At 37.4% G+C, this 23,958-nt stretch overlaps 2 protein-coding genes and 1 long non-coding RNA gene across 3 annotated transcripts in view; all 3 read right to left on the reverse strand.

Moving 5' to 3' along the window:
• Positions 1-3,551: 3,551 nt before the first annotated feature.
• Positions 3,552-7,838, reverse strand: LOC134652324 (uncharacterized). The gene has a single exon (XM_063507496.1). It carries the CDS (start codon positions 7,836-7,838, stop codon positions 3,552-3,554), a length of 4,287 nt encoding a protein of 1,428 aa, XP_063363566.1.
• An 8,627-nt stretch (positions 7,839-16,465) lies between these two features.
• LOC134652140 (uncharacterized) overlaps positions 16,466-23,958 on the reverse strand; it is a 156,229-nt gene continuing 148,736 nt past the window's right edge. The window contains exon 3 of the long non-coding RNA XR_010097164.1: positions 16,466-16,735. This is a non-coding gene — a long non-coding RNA (uncharacterized LOC134652140). The remainder of the gene's footprint in view (positions 16,736-23,958) is intronic.
• LOC134652116 (uncharacterized) overlaps positions 23,056-23,958 on the reverse strand; it is a 38,258-nt gene continuing 37,355 nt past the window's right edge. Inside the window, exon 2 of the mRNA XM_063507284.1 lies at positions 23,056-23,129. The gene's annotated coding sequence lies outside the window, so the exon portion shown is untranslated. The remainder of the gene's footprint in view (positions 23,130-23,958) is intronic.

Here is a 23,958-nt window from a genome sequence, read left to right on the forward strand (position 1 = left end):
CCAATACCGGGATCCCGGGATCCCGGTATTGATGAAGACAGTTTCGGTATTAATACCGGTATTGTGAGAAGTCCGGTATTTGGAAGCCCTACATAGGAGTACAGCATGGCCAATACAAATCAGCTCCAATAGGACGGGTATTTATGACAGCACCTTGCGGCTATGAGCTGCTAGTTATAAGGTACTAGTACTCGACATGCTAATGCCCAATAGATGACACCCTGCTATCACCTCTATTGACAACGACTTAAGTTTCAAGATGACATGTACCGGGGCCGCGTCGAGCACCAGTACGTTTACCTTACCCTTACTACTTATAGACAGTTGATTATTTGATTTTTTATCTAGCGGACAGATACCTTAACGACAGACTGAATGACGTTGACGTGCTGTGCCGACTGAGGGGATGAGGGCAGCTTGTAGTGATGCGCCACAATACCTACCTATCATTTACTGAAGTCAAACCAGCAGGTAAGATTGGTAAGACATACTTTGCGGCCTTATCCTCACCCAAACAGTTTATATGTTAAATACGACCCAAGTAAGCATTTACCGTGCCACTTTTAAATATTTCCCCTACCTTGCAGTTCGCATAATAGGGTACGGGTACCAATAGTGACTACTTAAAAGCATCTACTTAAAACGTCTGAAGAATTTCTTTTCAACATGCTTTTTTAAATGGTTGAAATGTAACACTGCAAAAACTTTAAATCCATTTGCTTCTGGTAATTTCAGTATCAGTTTAACATGGATCCCTAGCTTGCAACATACTAGCGTACTCGGTAAATGTTGTCTATAATGTTAATTAGGTTGTGAGTTAGTATAGCTCCGGTAATCTGTTTGGTAAACATGTGATATACCGGCAGTGTAGTTTGGAACCAATGTTGGTACAAATGTTTGACAAGTATTACGCATAGGGTTAGGTATTATAGAAGTTATGTAACATTCAGTCAAGTTGCCGTTAGTTTCACTATGTACAGAATATTTGGTTATAACACGCTAACGAAGCGTTGACAAAGCTCATACTTGTTTAAGCAATTTCACTAAATACTCATGTGATCATCGAACTTACAAAGTAAAACGAGGTTCAGATAGGTAGTAAAGCCAGGCAATTAGAAGGGGACAAAAGATATGGCGATCCGCGCGAAATTTGCGACAGAAGTAATGGCTATCGAGCAGTGGCGGCGCGTCAAACATATCCATAGGCAAGCCGGGGCTATTTTGGCTTACATATTTCCTTTACAACACTGCTCAAACGTCCAAAAACAGGCAAGCCGGTGGGAATCGGCTTTTAAGGACGCGCCGCCACTGCTATCGAGGCTATTTGATGTCTGATAAATATGTAATTGTGCTAATATTGTTTAAAGTACTCAATTTCTTCCCCGATACTCGTTGGTTTTATTAAAAAAAAATAGAAAATAGCACTGAATTTTGTATAGAAACCAGTGTGTACCTACCGCATTTTATCCGACGTAACACTAAACTAGTGGCTCTGTGAGCTGTAGACCTCGCGAGCAGAGCTTAACACTGAATGAATGAATGGCAAAAATATTTATTAAAATATAGGTATAGTACATGTAATATAAACAAAAAATTAATAACTACATAAAGCTACAAACAAAAATTAAACGAATACGCTTAACCCGCGCTTGATAAATAAAAAATACGAAATTTTTCATTTTTTCAAAATAAAAAAACAACTACACGAAATTTAAGTATAAAAAAAAATACAAAAAGTTCTGTAGCAGTATACAATTACTGGGGATGGAACCAGGGACCTCCCGATGCAAACAAAAAAAGCGAACGTTTGCAAAATACGCCATTATAGTTCTTACTAAAGCTGACGAAATTTAGCTACTCATTCTCAAGTAAAAACTAAATATCTAAATACCGCCAAAACCAGCGATACAAATTTTCTGAGTTTTTGGCCATTTAATCTATAAATATTCTCAAAAAGAAAAAAACTCTTATGATACCGATACGACTATTCGTTTGAGCGGGAGCGGTTGAATTCTCAGATTACAGACATGATCTCCCATTGTCAACCCTGCCTTATGCATAGGAAAGAGAACAGTAAACAACCTTTGACACCGCATAATGTTCCGTCGCGTCCGTGGTCAAAGATCGGCACTGATATTTTTCATTACGGGAGAGAATCGTATCTTTGCATTATTGATTATTTTAGCAAATATGTGGAGGTTATAAAATTAGGGTCCCTCACGTCGGGGCATGTGATTAATCATTTAAAAAATATTTTCTGTAGGGAGGGAATACCAGATATCGTGTTCTCAGACAATGGGCCGGAATTTTCGTCGGTATTATTTCGAAACTTTAGTAAAGAGTGGGGCTTTGAGCATCATACGTCATCACCTAGATATGCTCAATCGAATGGACAAGTGGAGCGCGCCATTCAGACAATAAAGTCAATATTACGTAAAACCGCAGAAGATTCTTCGGACTTTAGACTGGCTCTGTTAGGTTATTTAAATACACCCATTAGTGACAAGTTACCATCTCCGGCAGAAATCCTAAAAAATAGGAAGTTGCGTAGTTCTTTGCCTTGCTTGCCGGAACGATTGTTACCTAAACCCGTAAATAACAGGAAAATTCGACAAGAATTGCAAGACCGTCAACTTCCGCAAAAAAGATATTTTGATAGGGGAAGTAAAAACCTTACACCGCTAGAACCTGGCTCGTTAGTTAAAGTTCGTAATGGTGGCAGGTGGTGTGACGGTAAAATCATAGCATTAGTAGGCCCTAGATCGTATTCAGTCAAACTCCAGACGGGCAGAATAATACGACGAAACCGCAGACAACTCATATTAGACTCCACGCGGCGCCGCGATTCACCCGTCGACCACTTTCCGTATGATGATATAGTAGCAGGGGACACCTGGGCAAACCGAGTGCGCGGCTCCAGTACCACAGGTAGTTTCCAACGTACTCGTCCAGCATTGCAGACAACTGATTACTTTGTTTCTCGCTTTGGCAGGACAGTGAGGCCTCCTGATCGGTGGGGATACTCGGCACCTGGTGTACCGCAAGTGAATAATAATAACAATGATAATCGATTCTAGTGTAAACAAATGATCAGATGATCAGATGATGTGTTGAATTTAAAACTAATTAACGTCTTGAGTTGATTTTGCATTGTCTTACGGATTTGGTCTTTGAACAATAAGGATGCATGCATAAACTTACACAATAGGTACATACTTGTTGTCCACGCATGTAGGGGTGGACGAGAAGATCTTGGGGTCGTGGATGAGGTGAGTTAAAATGACACTCGTAGTCCAATACATGCACGTATAATTAAGTACTTTGGTGATACATAGGTGGTAGAATATCACTAGTGGTAAGCGGACGGGCACGACCGTCCGTCGCAAGATTGCTGAGAGAATGCCGCTGCCGGCCCCGCTTCTCCGCGCCCCGCACCATGCGTTGCGTCGGCGACGGCTCCCGAAGATTCCCGAGCAAAGACGAGGCGTTAACATCCTCCGCGGCGTTGAAAGCATACTGCTTTCAAGGGATCAGATTCTGAAGACTGATTTTTAGGGATCGGTCTGATCATCCTTTGACTTATTGTCCTCGTCATCGGGTTCAGGATCAGTTGGCAGAAGACACATCTTGTTTACGGCCCTTTTGATTGGACCTTTCTCCGTCAATATATCGGCGACCCGACAAACACCGTCAGGGCCATTGTAAAGATGAATGACGCGCCCCATGCGCCATTGTAACGGCATCAGATTGTCTTCTTTAAGTAGAACGAGATCTCCGATCTGGATTCCTCTTTGATTGGTTTTCCATTTTACGCGCTGTTGTAGCTCAGCCATAAATTCGCGACGCCATCTTTCCCAAAACTGCTGCCGAAGAAGCTCGATGCGCTTGTATCTCGTAGCTGGAGTGCCCGTGACGGGTAGAGATGGCACAGATGAAGTCAGTGGCCGAGTAATCAAAAAATGCCCTGGGGTAAGGGGACACATGTCGTTGGGGTCTGATGAAAGAGGAGTGATAGGACGAGAATTTAGAATAGCCTCCGTTTGCACAAAAAAAGTAGTAAGCTCCTCAAACGTCAGGTTTGCGTTACCAGCAATGCGTTTTAAATGAAATTTGGCTGCTCGGACGCCAGCCTCCCATATTCCGCCAAAGTTAGGCGCGTACGCGGGCATAAATTTAAAGTTAATCGATTCGTTAGCTGCGTAATCCGAAACTGGATGACGGCTGGACCGTAAAACTCTACCTAGCTCATTGTGCGCGCCTACAAAGTTTTTCCCGTTATCACAGTAAATTACCTCGGGCCTGCCACGACGCGATACGAACCTGCGTAGACACAGTATGAAAGCTTCAGTGGATAAATCGCTAACCACCTCGAGGTGGATCGCCTTAGAGGCAAGGCACACAAAGACACATAGGTAGGCTTTAGTATTACGACTGCCGCGTCCCTTCTTATTAGCTATCATGAAAGGACCGGCGAAGTCAATCCCAGTAGATTGGAAAGCGGAACTTGTTTCTACTCTTACGCTCGGTAGATCACCCATTATAGGCTGAACTGTTTTTCCTCTTTGCCTAACACAGTCGACACACCTTTGAGATATACTCCGAGCTAAATTCCTACCACCCACTGGCCAGAACTCTTCGCGTAGTGACGATAAAATCAACTGAGCACCTGCGTGATACAAACGTAAGTGCTCGTATCTCATAATAAGCTTTGTAAAGTGATGCTTAGCATCTAACAAAATTGGGTGTTTTTTATTAAAATGATAGTTGGAATTACTTATTCTCCCTCCTACACGTAAAACACCACTGGGATCTACGAAAGGGTTGAGAGACAAAAGTCTACTTCGGCTATGAAGTGGTTTACCTTGGCTTAAATTTTGGATGTCTTTTTGAAACGACTGCGCTTGACATTTTTTAACTAAAAACGCCAACGAGTCCTTAAGCTCCTGAACTGTTAAAGGTCCCTTAAGTTTGGCATTTGATTTTCTACAATTATGTATAAACCGGAAGACGTAAGCATACATCCTTTTCAGACGTACGTAACTAGAATGTCGATCGAATGTTACGACGGGATCACCAGAGCTTAAGGTTTCGTCTTTAACAGTTAGTAACACCTTGACCTCAGGTAAGTCTGAAGGCGTTTGAGGCTGTGAGGGCCACTCCGTAAAATCCTTCTTCAGGAACGAAGGACCTTCCCACCAGAAAGACAAAGACGGCAGATGCTGCGGATCAACGCCCCGCGACGCTAGATCTGCCGGATTAAAATCCGTAGGTACGTGTTTCCACTCGTGACCTTGAGTCAACTCATTAATTTTATTTACTCGATTGCGTACGAAAGCTTGCAGAGTTTTAGACTGCGATTTAAGCCAACCGAGAACGACCATACTGTCGGTCCACATTACATGTTTGACAATTTTAGTTTTTATAGACTGAGCTACTTTCGTGCACAATTGAGCGCCCAATAAACTGGCGCACAGTTCAAGCCGTGGGATACTTAAAACTTTAATTGGGGCCACTCTGGCCTTTGCGCAAAGCAATCGAACTGTCACATGATCATTGCTGTCAACCGACCGCAAATACACACATGCTCCGTACGCCTCTTGGGACGCATCAACAAAACAATGACTCTCTGTGCGCTCAGTATTAGGTAAATCACATAGAACATGTCTATTTAAATTGATATTTGTCAAATGATCCAAATTGTTGACAAACTTTAACCATCTTTTTTCAAAATCCAAAGGTACTGGAGTATCCCAGTCCAATTTGGCAGACCACAAATTCTGCAGAAGAATCTTAGGTTTTACTATACAGCAACATAGAAGCCCCAATGGGTCAAACAATTTGCATGTTGTAGATATGATGGTTCGCTTTGTTATTTTATTAGGCGGTGCAAAGTCTATCGGAAAATGCAAGGTATCCGCCTGAGGGGACCATTTTAGGCCTAAAACTGAAGCATCATTATTAAAGTCAAGGCAATTCGTAGACCCTGACTGGTCTTCTAAAATTTGAGGACAATTCGTGCGAAATTTGCGCAGGGGAAAGCATGCAGAATTTAGAACTTTGACAACATTTTCATATATATACTTTAACTCTTCTACTGTTGACGACCCTGTGTTAAGATCATCAATGTAAAAATCATTTTTAATGACATTAGAAGTCACTTCATCTTGACATTCGAGAGCTAACTGCTTGAGGCACCTTGTTGTGATGAAAGGTGCCGAAGCCATTCCATACGTAACAGTGTTGAGCTGAAAAATCTTGACAGGCTGATCAGCCTGGTCTCTCCACAGAATGAGTTGAAGATGGCGCTGTTGTTCGCTAAGAGAGACCTGCCTATACATCTTTTCGATGTCAGCTGTTAGAACGAACCTATTAGTACGGAAACGCAACAGAATTGAAAGTAGGTCACTTTGCACAACTGGACCTACTGCCTGAATGTCATTCAGAGACTTGCCTGAGCTCGTAGAAGCTGACGCATCATAAACGACTCTAAGCTTAGTAGTTTCCTTTTGCTCACGAATAACACAGTGGTGGGGCAAGTAACACCCGAAACTTGGCCGTTTAACTTCAGTCATGTGTCCTAAATCAGCATACTCCTGCAAAAAATCACGATACTGTTCTTTAACGTTGGGATTTTTATCTAACTTCTTTTCCAAGTTAAGAAAACGTCTCATAGCTATAGGATATGAGTTTCCGAGAGTTTCCTCGGGTTTTTCCTTGAATGGCATCTGTACAGAGAATCGACCATCAGGTAAACGACTAGTATTATCAACATAATGAGTTTCACAAAACTCTTCATCAACAGACAAAGACTTACAATCGGAAGGCAAATCTTCCACCTCCCAAAAACGCTTTAGAGAATTATCGACATCTTGTAGTGACGTCTGGCGCCTTGTAGTGGCTAAATGACAATAAACATTATTAATTTGGTTGTAGCTTTCGCCCGTGCGACCAACTACTAACCATCCTAGCTTAGTATCTTGTAGCATAGGTTTTCCTTCTCCTAGATCTATTTGATCTGGCTTAAGAACTTTAAAAAATCTGTCCCCTGACAACAAAATATCAACCTGATCCGGTTTATAGAACAGCGGATCCGCTAGCTCAACATGCGGCAAATCTAATTTTTCGATATCGATTGCCACATTTGGCACATCATCCGAGATTTCGGGGACCACCCAAAAATTAGCATCTAATTCGTAAGAATTAAAGCGAGACTTGACTTTTAGTTGGATACGTTCAGATATCTCCGTTTTCTGTTTATTGATCCCAGTAATATCAAATGGTTCAATTTGATTTGTAGGTAGTTTTAACTTTTGCTTAAATTTTTCTGAGATTAAACACGATTGACTACCATTGTCTAAGAGTGCACGAGCGACGTAAGTAGCGTTATTCTTAGGACAATATACTTCGACTTGAGCCGTGCACAACATAACCTGACCCGATGCGTCAGCGTCAGTCGACATGTGAACAGAAGTGTTAATATTTTTTACAGAGTCGGTAGGAGCAGCATTATTATTATTACTACTGACGCTGTCGCAATGCAAGAGAGAATTGTGTTTTTTCTTGCAACTGCGACAGGAACCTTTCAAAGTGCATTGAGAACCGTCATGTCCCGCGCGTAGACAATTTTTACAAAGTTTATGTTTTGAAACTTCAACAAGCCTGTCCTCCAGACTCATAGACTTAAACTTGGTGCACTGGTAAACATGATGGTTCTGGTCGCATACCAAACACGGTTTAATCCGTGGTCCCTCGCCAGAAGAAACAAAAGACTTGGTATTTTTATTTTCCTTAAAAACAGGTTTACTTTCATTCGACTGATTTGACCGACTGCAAAACATCGTTTCTAATACATTAGCACGATTACGTAAAAACTCTTTAAAATGTTCTAAAGTGGGTACTTCAGAAGAATTTTTATTTAAAGCACCTGAGGGTAGGCACGAAAAATTGCCTTTATACTCTTCCCACTTTCCATTTGTTTTGGGATCTAACTTCGCCGAGACCAAAAAAATCACCAACGGGTCCCAACCCTGAGTTGAAATACCTAACGTATCCAATGAACTTAAATTTTTCGAAACAGTATCAATTAAATACCTTAATGCCTTAAAAGACTCCTTTTGTATAGGATTAATATTTACGATCGCACTCAAATGATTATTTATTAATATATTTTTATTATCGTATCTTTCACACAATGTTTTCCACGCAAGCTCGTATCCGCTGGCAGAAAAATCAATTGACCTTATTGCTAAACTAGCACTTCCTTGTAACGAATTCCTTAAATAGTGGAATTTATTTATCGGCGCAATAGACTCGTTGTTATTTATCAATGACTCAAATAAATCTTTAAACTCTAACCAACGCGTGTAATTTCCATCAAACGTCGGCAAATTTATTACTGGTAGACGAACTGACGAATGTTTTTCATGACAAGAGCTCGACTTAGTTGAGCCACTGTCCACACTATTTTTTGCCGAAAACGAATCAATTATATCTTGCGCTAACGCAATTTGCGAATAGAAAAGACTTTCGGTTTGAGTTCGTTCCGCTATTTGTTCGTCTAAATTAGGGGAAATATCTTCAAGTTGAACTTGTACGGCGTCATAATCAACCATTAATTTACGAAGTCCATCTAATCGCAAACTCAGCTCCTTTATTAATAATGACGTGTGCTCAGACCCTTGTACTGTTTTTACAAAGTCTTTAAAAACGGTCAACTGACTTTTAAGACCACCGCGCCTTCTATTTAATTTTCTAATGAATTCCTCACCCATTTTAAACAACAAACAATGAGCTAGGTAAATAAAATGGTGCAATCAAACCGGTAACACGATCCAGCCGTCTAGTCCAGCACAGCTGCCGCCGAGCCCGCCAGCAGCACCGGCCGCGTCCGGCGAACCCGTCTCCACAGCGCTCGTACTCGCGAATAGCCCGGAAACCGCGTAGCAACACGCTCCCGGTAACAGCGCGCAGCGATGTACACTGGAATTTACCACAACGGACTTTGAACCATAGGAATTCACCTCAATGAACTTTGAACCCTAGTCGTAATTACCTATTAAATGCAAATAAACAACTAAAATGCACCTTTAATGAGTCGAAGCAAATAAAATGTATTAAATCTTTATGCACAATAAAGAATAGAAGTAGCAAGCGTGGCATAGAACAAAATTAGCGGTAGGTATTTATTTATAACGGTACCTACAACGTACACTTTTTAAACATTAACTTACTTTGTCGTACTTTAAAATAATAATTACTAGCGTATTGTTATTGCATAAAACTTAATAGACGAGCAACTTATTGATTTATATAGAAATCATTTACCTATGACGAGGCGATAAGATTGAAATAACGGTGCATAAAAAACCGGCAAGCATTATCGAGCTAATTACCGAATGAAACCACTTCTATTTGCAATTTTAAATGCATTGATCTATATAGAAACCAAGCAAAATAACTTAGCGCTCAGAATAGTGCAAATTGGCTAGTACGCATAAAGCTAGATACATAACCCGACGTTTGCAAGTAGGCTAGCACTAATTTATAGCAAACAGAAGTCTATAAAAATTAGGGAACAAAAGGAACGGGCTTACTTCACATCGGCATTGACTTTTGATGTCTATTTCAACTTGTAGTGTTGTAGAATCCAAAGCGCCACGGCAGCAATCCCAGTTTCTTTGTTCTTGTGCAGTCCGTTATTTCTCGGCAGTCGCCATTACAGTCGCTCGAACTCCAACGGTCGCCTCATGACCGTTTGATTTTGAAGAAATGTCACGGTCGCCACATGTCCACGCATGTAGGGGTGGACGAGAAGATCTTGGGGTCGTGGATGAGGTGAGTTAAAATGACACTCGTAGTCCAATACATGCACGTATAATTAAGTACTTTGGTGATACATAGGTGGTAGAATATCACTAGTGGTAAGCGGACGGGCACGACCGTCCGTCGCAAGATTGCTGAGAGAATGCCGCTGCCGGCCTCGCTTCTCCGCGCCCCGCACCATGCGTTGCGTCGGCGACGGCTCCCGAAGATTCCCGAGCAAAGACGAGGCGTTAACACTTGTAATACCTAAAAGCTACAACCTTTTTAGTGTCATTTTTTTTACTAATTTAATATTATGTGACACCACAGCATGCGGGTGAACATGTTCATATAGATGTTAGATAACCATAATAGAATTAATATGAGTATCTTACCAATTAATTATGTTAAGCATAATTATTGAAGCCAATTTTACTTATTCAATCAAATAAACTATTCGTATTATATAATTTTAGTACCAATAAAATACAATGGAATGTTGAAATCAAAATTTAAGGAAAGAGGATGAGTTAATATGTATTTATTATCTTATACAATTTAATTTCTTTTGTAACAGGGGGGGTTGTAGGTATCCTGATAATCACATGACAGACTCCGCCATTTTGAAAAATTTCCAAAAACCGGATCCACAAATTTTTTTTATTTAGTCATAGAATTCGGTCACAAAATTTCACGAAAATCGGTTAAGAATTGCGACCTGTAGAGGAGAACATCCGGACATACAAAAGCAAAATGCCCGAGTCAAAACGTAGACCTTCGCTACGCTTCGGTCAATGAAATCGTACAGTCTTTTGCTGGTTGTATACCTAAAGTGTCGTTGTATTCGAATCTTTTAATTTCTCAACATGCAAATGGAAAGCCTTAGCAATTGCGTCTTCGGCTCTGAGGCGTTGCCTTAACGGGCCCTCCCGCTCTTATCTCGATCTCGAGTAATTTGCTAAACGTTTTGTATGGTAAATAATTGCGTTAGCCGACTCGCTCGAGAACACCCTCACCGTAAATATCTATATCTAAATAAAAGCTTTAGTTGCTTGAGTCATTTAGCAAGTAGCCTGCGTTTGTTCGATTGGATCGCTTTAGTCATTGAAAATAAATTATGTGAAATTTGATTTAGAAACTTGCACTGCTACTTGTAGCTACTAATTTAGAAAATTGCGATAATGAGGTAGAGATGTAGATGAGTTTGAGGGCAAATAAACTAAGTATAATCAATATAATTATTATCTTATTATTAATTAATTAATTCGCTTCTTAAACAAACACTTCGATAAAATGCAATAAAACAAATAAACTTGCTATTATTTATACTTTACGTCATTTGCTAGCTCTTGCTGCTAAACTGATTGTATTTGTTTTTGAATTTTTATAGTTCCATTACGTTTGTTTGTCAAGGAATAACAAGAAACCAATTAAAATCGAATTCCTTGGGCTTTTTCACACGGCTTTCATCTTCCAAAAATATCTTATTTGGAGAAGATTCTCGAAGTGTTTGAGTTTGCTTAAAAATAATTAATGCTTGGGCTTGCGGCAACGTGAAGCGTTTCAAATAAATAACTGAAAACTTTTTCAATTCCATCCTGCGATCCGCAAATTGTGTTTTGCGTTTGAGTAAATCGAGAAATGAATAGGTAACAAATTTGGCTTCCGCAAAACGGAATTAATTAAGTTTCTTTGAACGCGCCTGAACATTGAAACATTTGGTAAGTGCTTTTGTTGGTTAGATTACGTAGTAAGTAGGTACTGTTCTATTCTGTGCGTAAATTTAGTCGCTTAATCCTCAATATACAAGTATGTTATTATAGTAGTCGTCACAAAATATCGATAAGTTTGATAAGTTATAATTTAAATTTAATAAACCATATTATATTGTAAGAGAAATAAATTGTAGAAACTTAAATATAAATACAAACTAAAATATAAAAAATAACTACTTACTAAAACACTTCCCGGGCTGTCATCGACGCAAAGGTGCCCATCACGCTCGCTGCGTTGCCGCGTTGTATTGCGATAGACAATAATGCCTTTGCATTAAATAAATAATTAAAATAAATAAATAGTACTACCTATAGGTACCTACCTCACAAAATATAATGCAATCTAGACTAGTCAAACGGGTACTGTATTTATTTTAACATAAAACCAGTACACATTAACGTCGTCTCCTTTGTTGTTGAAATAAATGAACTCTGCTATTCTGAGGTAAACCATTTATTAAGTATAAAATGAAGATTGTTAACGTTATATTGCAGGCTGTCACCAAAACAAGTTGAATTTGCCCTCTGAAAGGTCCTTGCACCGTCAGACGTCTTGCGTCGCCGTCAAACCGAACAATACAAGGGGCGGTCTCGGGGGGCCTGACAATAGATAATCAAGTCACAATTTGTAACATTGAACAATAATCAAGCATGAAAACAATGCGGACTTAATCGAACGAACCGTTCGACGCCGAACAATGTCCAGTTTTGCATATTCAACGACGATTAATTCAATTTCGAATAGCGGTTTTCACTCAGCAGAGTTGATTTTGGTTCATTTGTCACTTTTCACATGAATAACTCTCGAATCTCGGTTTATTCAGCGGCACTTGTGAGTTTAATTTTTTTGCTTGTTTATTCGCTGTGGGCTAATACCAAGCTCTGCGCAGAGTCCGTCTAAGCTAACTTCGCACAGACTTGAATAGAGTTAAGTGAGGGAGTGTCATTATAAAATATGTTTTCATATAAATTTGATTCCACACTTAGATACGATTAAATACGATTTTAGTTACATTGCGGCCCATTGAGGTTACGTCAATTCAGCCGACCGATCAAATGACGCAATGTAATGAAACTCGCATACGAGTTCTCGCACAATCTAAATGAGCCCTTAGTGATTAAATTTGGTATTTTTGACAAGAGTCCGAGTTTCACTGTTTGGATTAGTGTCGGCAAATAGTGCTGCCATATTTCAGCCTCCAGCTTTATACTATGTAGTTGACTGATTAAATTACTATATGAAATCATGATTTCATACTTTTTGGAGGAAGGATTTCGCTCAATAGATTCACTTTATTGCACTTTGTGGCACTGCGTGGCGTAAAAAATATCTTGCAAATAATATGGTTAACCTTTTCCACGCCGTGTCAAACACAAAAGCTGCCTTTCAGACGCCACGTCACCGAAGTGTCAAAACTGAAATTGAACTTTATGCATATGCACCTAGGTCTATGTTGCTCTGTGGTCTATGACCGATTAATACGTCTTTGGCGTTGGACCTGCGGTGCGTATATATCGGTCATTGGCGTCCAAAAGGTTAACGAAAGTTTCAAACTTTCTACTTACTAGTGACAGATGAGTACGAAATAGAAGTGTTTGTATAATAATACCATTATTTAATAAATAGTAGACGGGTACAGCTACTTAATATAAGAAGTGTTTAGTAAAACAATTAATTTTAAGAAAGCTTGTACTTGAACGAGTACTTTGTGCGATTTTATTCTTCTTTTCAAGTTTTCACTCTAGAGGACAAAAGGTAACCAATGAATCTACCACGGTAAAGCATACAAAAAAGAAGAGTACAACATTATTTTTATACGTTCTTTTAATAACTTATAATCTCCAAACAATTGCTCTTACTAAAAACTAGCTTTTAGCAATAATCGATATTAAACTTTCGTGAGACATATTTTAAACTGTTTAGACGACAACGGTTTCACTCACTTGAATTTTGCACTGATCGCGCACGAGTTGCAGTCGCCGCGAGCACTCGAGCCTGAGGAAGGACCCCCGAAGGCCCCGAAACATGTCGCCAATAGCGACTAAAGATTCAAGTGAGTGAAACCGTTGTCGTCTAAACAGTTTAACTTTTAGCAATTAGGTATGTAGGTACATACGTTATACATGACACGGCACAGTGCGGAAAGGTTCCATTTTACTGACAGCCATATTCGAATTTGAAGATACGTCAAATAATAGATATGGAAACGATATGAATCGGATACTCGTATCAGTGTCAAACAAGTGTCAAAAGTGACGAATATGGCTGTGTGTGTAACTTCTTGATAATATAGATCTGTAGGTCTATTAGCCTGCACTGCAATGCAGATTGGACTCTGTGTTGCTAACTGTCGGAGATTGCCTGGATCCGGCTGTGAAATGCATCGGTTAACATAATCTACTAGCATGATCGGATTTATAGTTGGTCAAACCAATTTGTCAGTAAATAAGAACAAAAAAAAACTATACTCATCCTTTTCTTTTGGGTGCTAGTACTAGGGTAGTATGATTCTCTCTGTCTATGTTTGAAATGAGACAGTCCTTTGACAAACTATATTTACTATTGATACATTTGCTTAAGTATGCGATTAGATAATACTTTAACAACTCATATAACTTTGAAAATAAAGCGTAGATAAATAGTAAAGCGTAATGAAAATATAATCAGTTTGTAGGTATAGGTACTTTTAACTACGCTCCTGCTCAAGTAGGTACTAATTAAAAGAAATAGGGTAACTGCTATATTTATTGGTTACCACATAGTTTCTTTCTGATAGGAAAGGCCAATTACTATGTAGTGGCCAATAATAACTATAGCAGTCACCCTACATAAGTAGAAAATTTCAAAATGACACTAACGTTGTAGTTCAGTTGATACCTAGTCAATATTGTTTGCTATATAATGTATGTATTTTTGTAGACCATACGGTCCATTATACATTGCTATTTTAATCAATGCTTTAAAATCAAACTATTTTTTTATTCCGTAACATATTGGTATCTACATACCTATTATTTTTTAAACTAACGTGAACTTTTCACTCTAATTAAAAAGGCTAAAATCATTAAGTTAAAACAAAAACTTTTTATGAACACGATACCGAGTAAATTATATTGATTACTGTGTTAAATTATTCAAAGTCAGAGTTTTAACAGGGGCTACCACGTTCGAACGTACGAATTAAACTGGGAATTCCATGTTTCCATACCAGTAATTACGGGTAATTAACTTCTATCTATCATTTACAGTTACTGAAAGAATGTGTGAAAATACCGACGGTAAGTATTCCTTCGGTGTTTTAACGATATATTATTAACAATAAACGTGACTTCATATTCGGCAAGTATTTTGGTGTTATAACGATATATTATTAGCAACAAACGTGAAATTTACAAGTCAATAATGAATATCTATTGTTATCGCTTAAGGCGAGGAAAATTCTAACCATAAAACGCTTCTCAGTATTTTTTTAATGACGGTTTATTTTTTTTACGTTCAACTAGGAACTCTTATAGTTTCGCCATATCCGTCAGTTTGTCTCTCCGTCCGAGCTGACTGACCGTTAGTGCTATAGAAAGCTGTAATTTGGCATGGATATATAAATCAATCACGCCGACTAAGTGGTTCGATAAATCTAGAATTAAAAATATTTTAAAGGTACTTACACCTTAACCCTACACGTAAAGTGGGTCATGTTTTGTTCTTTAACCCGATAGTGTGGGATAAGTCTTTCAAAACGAATACCTAGGCGTCTTCTACAAAATTAAGGTGAAATATCCCACCATAGCAGAAGAAACATGTTTACAAAACATCTACAGAAAAGGTCTACATCACTATACTAAGCGCTGCGCCTTAAATGGAATATTTTTTTTTTTTTTTTTTTTTTTAAATACAATATATTTACAAATACAAATGGAATATTAAAAATATATGTGGTTCATTCCAGTCGGCTAGCTCTTGCATATTTAACGGGAATACCCGCATTGTATGAGTGCTAGACGTATCGACAGTCCAGCCACGCTACTCCAAAAGGGCACTTGTGTATTAAAGATTGCACGAATCATAGGCTCTTTTTCACATGAACTTGTTAGACCTGTGATATTCTCAGCTAATGCCCGTCGGACGATATAATAACTAAATTTCAATGAGCCAGTGATTATGGCTGCTGGATATTTTCAGGGATTACATTTCAGCTTCATATTGATTGCGGTGAAGCATGATCGTGCAATTTAAACCTATTTTGGCTTAATTAAAACAAAATTTTAAGTTCATGGTTTTGGATTACTTGGTAGGGGAAGAATAGCACCTGTCACTCAATTTTTTATTACAAGTTAATAGAAGGCCTTTGTGAAGTTACGGACTAGAAAATGTTCACACTTCTCTTTCCCGACTTTGCACCTGATCAGCTAGGCATATCTAAAAGTATGTATTATCCAACATGTAGGTGATTTTAGTTTAGATTAAATATACTACATATTTTATTTTATATTTATTGGTTCAACAACAATTGTTTACACTATGTAAAATATATTTGGAACTACGGACATTTAAATTCAAAATTAGACATGACAACGACACGACAAAATAAGATCAGTTCACGACGGACAGCCAGACCGACCACACAGACTGTTGTTATCATTCGTCTTGCCCGCGCATACATGTACGGCCAAGTACGAGCGAGATGCACGATAGCTGAATGACAAAGTAAGATTCTTATATCAGTGTACAGTCGCATGTTTTAATTTATGACCCATTTTTGTACCTAGTCACAGTGAAAGTCGCTAGAGACCTCATGCTATTGTCACTGTGACAAGGTAGAAAAAGCGGCCAAGTGCGAGTCGGACTCGCCCATGAAGGGTTCCGTATTTAGGGGATTTATGAGGTATTAAAAAAAACTACTTACTAGATCTCGTTCAAACCAATTTTCGGTGGAAGTTTGCATGGTAATCATCATATATTTTTTTTGTTTTATCATTCTCTTATTTTAGAAGTTACAGGGGGGGGGGGACACATTTTACCACTTTGGAAGTGTCTCTCGCGCAAACTATTCAGTTTAGAAAAAAATTATATTAGAAACCTCAATATCATTTTTGAAGACCTATCCATAGATACCCCACACGTATGGGTTTGATGAAAAAAAAAATTATGAGTTTCAGTTCTAAGTATGGGGAACCCCCAAAATTTATTGTTTTTTTTTTCTATTTTTGGTTCGCGGTTCACAGAATACATCTACTTACCAAGTTTCAACAGTATAGTTCTTATAGTTTCGGAAAAAAGTGGCTGTGTGTGACATACACGGACAGACGGACAGACATGACGAACCTATAAGGGTCCCGTTTTTTGCCATTTGGCTACGGAACCCTAAAAATGGGTCATAAATTAAAACATGCAACTGTACCTACGTTCGAATTAGCTTGTTAAGCTATAGTGTTATGTACTTACCTATTTTCTATCGGCCTTAGTGTTGACAGAATGTGAAACATTAAAATTTCAAAGTTAATTACGTAAAGCGCCTCGGTAGAATTACTGTAATTAGTTAGAAAGAGCTTATTAATACGTAATAATAGCTCTCTATAGCACTGAAAATTTAGATAATGAACGTTTGTTAGGTATATTTCAAAATGTACTAAAATAATGTTGTTTGAACGATAACGCTTTAGGAATAAATATTATGGTTTGTAGTGTGTGTATAAATAGTGTGGTACCTTGTTTTTTTGCGCCATTTCTACTTATGTTTGTAAATATACCTAATTTAAAGGTTGATGTTCAAATATGTTGTTTATGTAGTTTTTTTTTTCAAATGAGGGATCAAGTAATTACCGTTTGAATTTTAATTATTTTACAAAATTAACATAAATATTTATCCTCAATCTTCCGTTGACCACGAACGCTGTAGGTAAAGAGTTCGAAAAGTCGGTATTTATTTAAAATTTAATGTATGCGATATAAACCGCTAAAATAGTTAGGTATATTTCATTAAAAAAAAGCTATGGATTGCGTTAAATACATAGCATATTTTTTCTGCTATAAAAAGAAAAGGAGTAACTTTTGTAATGTTAAACCAGTCGATACTAAAATACTTTTGAATAATGAATGCTTAGAGATGGTAGATAAAGCTCTGTTTCTTGGTTTAACATTGGACAAAAATCTACAATGGAGTCCTCATATCGGAACACTAGCTAACAAATTAAGTTCGGCCGCTTACGCCGTGAGGAGAATTAGACAATTGACTAATGTTGAAACAGCTCGCCTTGTTTATTATAGTTATTTTCATAGTGTAATGTCATATGGTATTCTGGTTTGGGGCAAAGCAGCTGACATACAGACTATATTTGTCTTACAAAACAGAGCCATTCGTTCTATATATAACTTAAGAGCGCGTGAATCATTAAGAGAACTTTTCAAAGAAATTAATATTTTAACTGTAGCTTCCCAATACATATATGATAGTATTATTTATGTTATTAAGAATCTAGACTCCTTCACTAAGAATTCTGATGTCCATAACTTTAACACTAGAAATAAAAATAAGCTTGCTATCAGAAAGTTTCGTGTCCGTAAGGTACAAAAGTCATTCGTTGGGCAATGCATTCATTTTTATAACAAGTTACCTGAGGATGCTTTAAGATTACCCTTTCCAGCTCTTAAGAATTACTTAAAAAAGTCATTGATGTTAAAAGCTTATTACAGAGTCGAGGACTACTTGACAGACAAACATGCATGGTCCAAACCAGAAACTAATAAAAAGTAGTAGCAATTAAAAACATTGTATTATGTATAGAGTTATAGGTGACATAGCTCAGGTAAGCAGGAAAGCACATCAAATATTATATGTTGGTAATTCATAATAATCAATCAGATTTATATAATATGTTTTCCCATTTCTTTTAATAACTTTATTTTCTTTTCCTTTTGATATGTTTTCTGAAAGAGCTACGAATTTGTATGATTCCATGTACATATGTATATTTTCTAAATCAAATTTCTATTACACCTTATGTGTATAATTGCATGAATTCTATAGTAATTTAAATTGTATTTTTTTTCCTTATTTTCTCGTAATGCATGTTAATTATAAGATGTAATTATTTTTGAAAAGATGTGTCCCGCCGAGTTTGTTGCCGGTCCCATAATGGGATACCCTCCTCCAATTGAGGGGGGATTTAAATCTTCTCGGGGCAGAGGTGTAGGGTTGGAGCCGGTCTACCTAACTTTATTTGAAGTTCATAAGCGCATTGTAATTATGCCTACTTGAATAAACTATCTTTTATCTTATCTTTATCTTTTAATATACACTTGAAATTAAAATGCCTATGTAAACCTATTCGCACGCGACTTGAGTCTTTGGCCTACTCTCTTGACCCGAACCTCCATCAACACGCCCGCAGCTCAAGCACCTTTGTACAACCACTCAAGTGCGTTGGCAAAATGCAGCGGAAATAGATAGTCTATAAGGGAGAGGGGGGTAAAACAGCTCACAACAGCAACAGATAGCACAAACAATAGGTGTCTGGTTTTTTATATCTACTTATTTAAAGGAAGCCTATATCAATAAGATGTGTCGGCTCCGTTGGGCCTCTATAATACAGAATTTCAACGAGTGTTACTAAACAACGACATCAAAAAAACTGTACACGTTTTAACAGTTTTTGACAGCGGTTCCGCCAATACTGATTGAAAAACCCCAATATCCGTTACTGTATAATCCCTATCTTGAAATAGTTGCGTCCTAGGTGTCAGGTTTGAATTCAATTACCCGACGTATTTGCACGTGGAAAAATAAAACCGAGTAAGGAATACGTTAAATAAAAACAACTTACAAAATAATTAGGAACGATATTTCTTAATTTTATTCTACCGTGATGTAACATCGTTGTGAACAAAACTTGCTCACCACGGTTAACGGTGTTCCAGTATTTACAATTTACGAGCTGCTAACTAACCTTTCGCAATTTACACGGCGTCCGCTTTGCATTTTTACACCCGGTTGTGTCGCATTAAAATTTATGCTTTAAGCTGATTATTCAATTTAAATTTAATGCACACAATTTAACGCGTTAACTCGGCTTAGGAAACACTAGGTATTTTCATTATTATGTAATTTATTATGTATTTTGAACATAACAATGTAAGCTTTATTTAGGGTGAAATCACATCTGTCAGCATTGAGCCGCATTTTATATATGAGAAATCGCTCGTTAGTATGAAGATGCGTACGTATCGGAAAGCTGAAAGCATGCGTACGCATCTTCATACTAACGAGCAATTTCTCATATATAAAATGCGGCTTGATGCTGACAGATGTGATTCCACCCTTATGTTGATTGCTGACACTGTTCAAAAGTTTCACAATTTTTACACGATTTGACTGAAACGGGACTTATTTATAAGCTTGGAAATTACCTCTAACGTTTCAAAAGTGAGATTGGGCCCGATTCGGATTTTGAACTAGACATCTATTAGATGTCTATTAGACATCACCAAGATACGATAACGATATTTTTAAGATCTAGCCTGTCAAATTTGACATTTCCACGATTCTGGAGATACTCTTGAACGATTTCCACAAGATATTATTACGATATTTTAACGTAAAAGTGACATTTGTTGCCCGAATTGAGCTACAAAAGAGAACTAGTTGAAATCTAAACTATTACAACATCTAGTACATATCATATCGTTCTCTAGTCTAGAACGGATCTTGTTTTCCGAATACAGCGGATGGTCTTTGAAACGTTCATTGCTAGTCTTCAGGACCACGAAGATAATGTAAGTGCAATAAAAACTGCTGCAGTGTCATCCAAATGTCAGCTTTCTAATCACGACAGTAATGGCACAACTACCTACATCTACGCAATTCTTCGAGTCAATTGACAGTAACAGCGCTCGAGTCAACGTTGCAGCAATTCGTTACGTTGTAACAGTAAAGAATGACTCACGTTAGGCCGGACCGGGTCCGGGCCGGAGTTTCCGGTGCTTACTTTTCTATAACAGATCACTGCTGAACACGTGATTCTTTCCATAGAAAACGAAGCGCCGGAAACTCCGGTCCTAACCCGGCCGGGTCTAACATGAGTCATCCATTATGCTGCTCCAGTCTTTATCCGTATCGTATTTATGACACGTTTGAATATCATACACATTGTATTATAAAGAGAATTTCAATAAAATATCACATAGCAAAATGTACCTATTATACATTTGATTATTTAAATCGGATTAGAATATTTCATCTGTATTAATTAAATTTGCTTTTAGTTCTGGATAAAATAAAGTTCATAATGAAAGGCATTACGTATTCATTTTGTTTAACAATACTTATCTACACACCGTAACACCCGTTAACTTACCGGAAAATGGGGTGAGTAGGGTTCGCGGGGAGAGTTAGGTCATGAATGGGGTGAGAAGGGATGAAAGAGGGGTTAGATGGGTTTTTAAGGCTACTGCTACAAACATAATGTATTCCAATTTAAAATGGAGCTATTACTTAATACTCATAATAAAAAAAATCAATCCAACAGTCTTCCAAAATCACCTTTGTATGAAATCCCAACTCACCCCTAATACGGGGGACTACGGGGAGAGGTGGAATTTCCTGTTTATCGTCTAAGTCATGAAATGGAACTACCCAAAATAAAATAAAAACTAAAATACAAACATCCGGAACACTTATTTTATACACCATTCAGTTTGCATATGTAAAAATAAAATGTTATCGAGGTTTGAATGTCAGTTTTGCACCTACTCACCCCATTTTACGGGAGTTCAGATAATTTAGATTTCGTGTAAATAAGCCGACTGCGCAGAGAGTTAAATGTTCAATATTTAATCAATTATAATTATTTATCTTACCTAAAATTACAGATTCGCATTTTAGCTTAATGGACTTAGTAATTTTAGCAAATTGAAACCGTCTTGAGTACACTAACAATTAAACCATACCAATTCAAAACCGGACAAGACAAGTCATGCGAGTCGGACTCGCTCACGGAGGGTTCCGTACTTTTTAGTATTTGTTATAGCGGCAACAGAAATACATCATCTGTGAAAATTTCAACTGTCTAGCTCATGCGATTCATTGTCCCGTTTTTACACTTTGGGTACGGAACCCTATATAACCCTAAGGTACTATATCTTTTTAACCGACGAAAAAAACGGAGGAGGTTCTCAAGTCGACGCGTATATTTTTTTTTATTGTATGATCACGCATAACTTTTTACAGAGTAGTTCGATTTTGATAATTATTTTTTTATTGGAAAGGGTATACCCCGAAGTTGGTCCCATATAATTCTATACTCTAAACGATCATGAAGGTAATATTTCTCCAGCTCGTAATACAGAACATAAAACCACATCCATCACGGGTGGATTATTTGGGAAATCAAATTGAAAACGCGTCTCCAGTTTACTCTGATAATCGATCTCGCAAAGGCTGTATTTACGCTGTAATTTGGTGTAAAAACAGGAGGCTGATTCTCTTTTCACAATTTGGTAACGTTTTGATCTTATTTTGTTACGACATTTGTGTCGTGTCATCAGGCATCTCACGCGCACCAATTAGTGCGAGCGAGATGCCTTATGAGACGAGTCCTCATTGGTTAGTTATTTATTTTATAATTGACCGAAGCGTAGCGAAGGTCTACGTTTTGACTCGGGCATTTTGCTTTTGTATGTCCGGATGTTCTCCTCTACAGGTCGCAATTCTTAACCGATTTTCGTGAAATTTTGTGACCGAATTCTATGACTCAATAATTTTTTTTTGTCGATCCGGTTTTTGGAAAATTTTCAAAATGGCGGAGTCGTGATAGCTCCCGCCTAAACAAATAGTCGTATCGGTATCATAAGAGTTTTTTCTTTTTGAGATATGTTTATAGATTAAATGGCCAAAAATTCAGAAAATTTGTATCGCTGGTTTTGGCGGTATTTAGATATTTAGTTTTTACTTGAGAATGAGTAGCTAAATTTCGTCAGCTTTAGTAAGAACTATAATGGCGTATTTGGCAAACGTTCGCTTTTTTTTTTGCATCGGCAGGTCCCTGGTTCCATCCCCAGTAATTGTATACTGCTGCATAACTTTTTGTTACCTATTTTTTTTTATTTGAAAAAATGAAAAAAATCGTATTTTTTATTTATCAAGCGCGGGTTAAGCGTATTCGTTTAATTTTTGTTTGTAGCTTTATGTAGTTTTTAATTTTTTGTTTATATTACATGTACTATACCTATATTTTAATAAATATTTTTGCCATACATTTATTCAGTTTTAAGTTCTGCTCGCGAGGTCTACAGTTCACAGAGCCACTAGTGATAAATTACACTATAAATTATTCTTACGCTAATCTATATGAATTTACATTATGATCGTCAATAATTTAGCATGCAAACGTAATTATACAATGTCAACAATGATAATCAAATTACAAATTATTATTAAATTATTAATACTTTATTTATTTTTGGTCTTAAGTTAGGTTATTTATAATATGAATATAAAAGTAAAATATAAAAACACTTACAAAACAATAAAAAATACATATAAACACATTATAAAAAACCTAACCTTATTAAATTATTATTATTGTGAGGATCTATAAGCGTTGCAAATGCAAAATGCTAAAACTACGGATTGATATAAAACGGGGATAGTTCTGTCATTTTTCTTTGCTAATGACATCATTGATTTTTTCATCAAAACGAGATATAAATCCCCTAGTTTGACTTCTTTTTCGGTTACACTCTTTGGCCGTATTACTAACTCCGGAAGACATACACCGTGTTTTTATTGAATTCCGTTAACTTCGGGGTATGGTTAAGTACGTTTAAGAGAACTAAATGGCATAGTTAATTTAAAAAAAAAATTTTTTTTGTTGCTTTTTTTTACAAAAAAAAAATATTTAAAAACTAATTAAATGTAGCATATAGCGTTGTTGTAACACGGGCATTAGATTCAACTCAACCAAACAATTGAAATCTGTGACATATCAATGTCATTTCGAACATCGATCGACCGAGATTGTACTTAAGTTTAGTAGCAAATGTGTGAACTCATTCTAAACACTAATCAATATGTAAACCGGCCCTAAGGCAAGTGTACACGCTTGTAGAGGCGTTATAGCAAAAAAATAAATTATTGATTATCTCCGAAATGGAGTTAATTAGAATATCGGTGTCTTTGAGAAAGTTACTTGATTTAAGCTCTGGAATGCACCCTTGAAATTAACGGAAATAAAAAAAAAACACGGTGTATAACTCGATGGTTAACACATATTTTCCGCTTTGTAGCCAAAAGCGCCTCTGACCAAAGAACCCGTTTAGCGGTCACTGACAGTGTTTGTGTTAACACGTGTCCGCGATACAGTCTAAAGCGCCTACGAACAGAGAACT

The sequence above is a fragment of the Cydia amplana genome, chromosome 11, assembly GCF_948474715.1.
Source record: "Cydia amplana chromosome 11, ilCydAmpl1.1, whole genome shotgun sequence".
Taxonomy (NCBI): domain Eukaryota; kingdom Metazoa; phylum Arthropoda; class Insecta; order Lepidoptera; family Tortricidae; genus Cydia; species Cydia amplana.

Coding starts and splice junctions, on each gene's coding strand:
- LOC134652324 (XM_063507496.1), bottom strand. CDS start 7,838: ATGTTTTGCAGTCGGTCAAATCAGTCGAATGAAAGTAAACCTGTTTTT.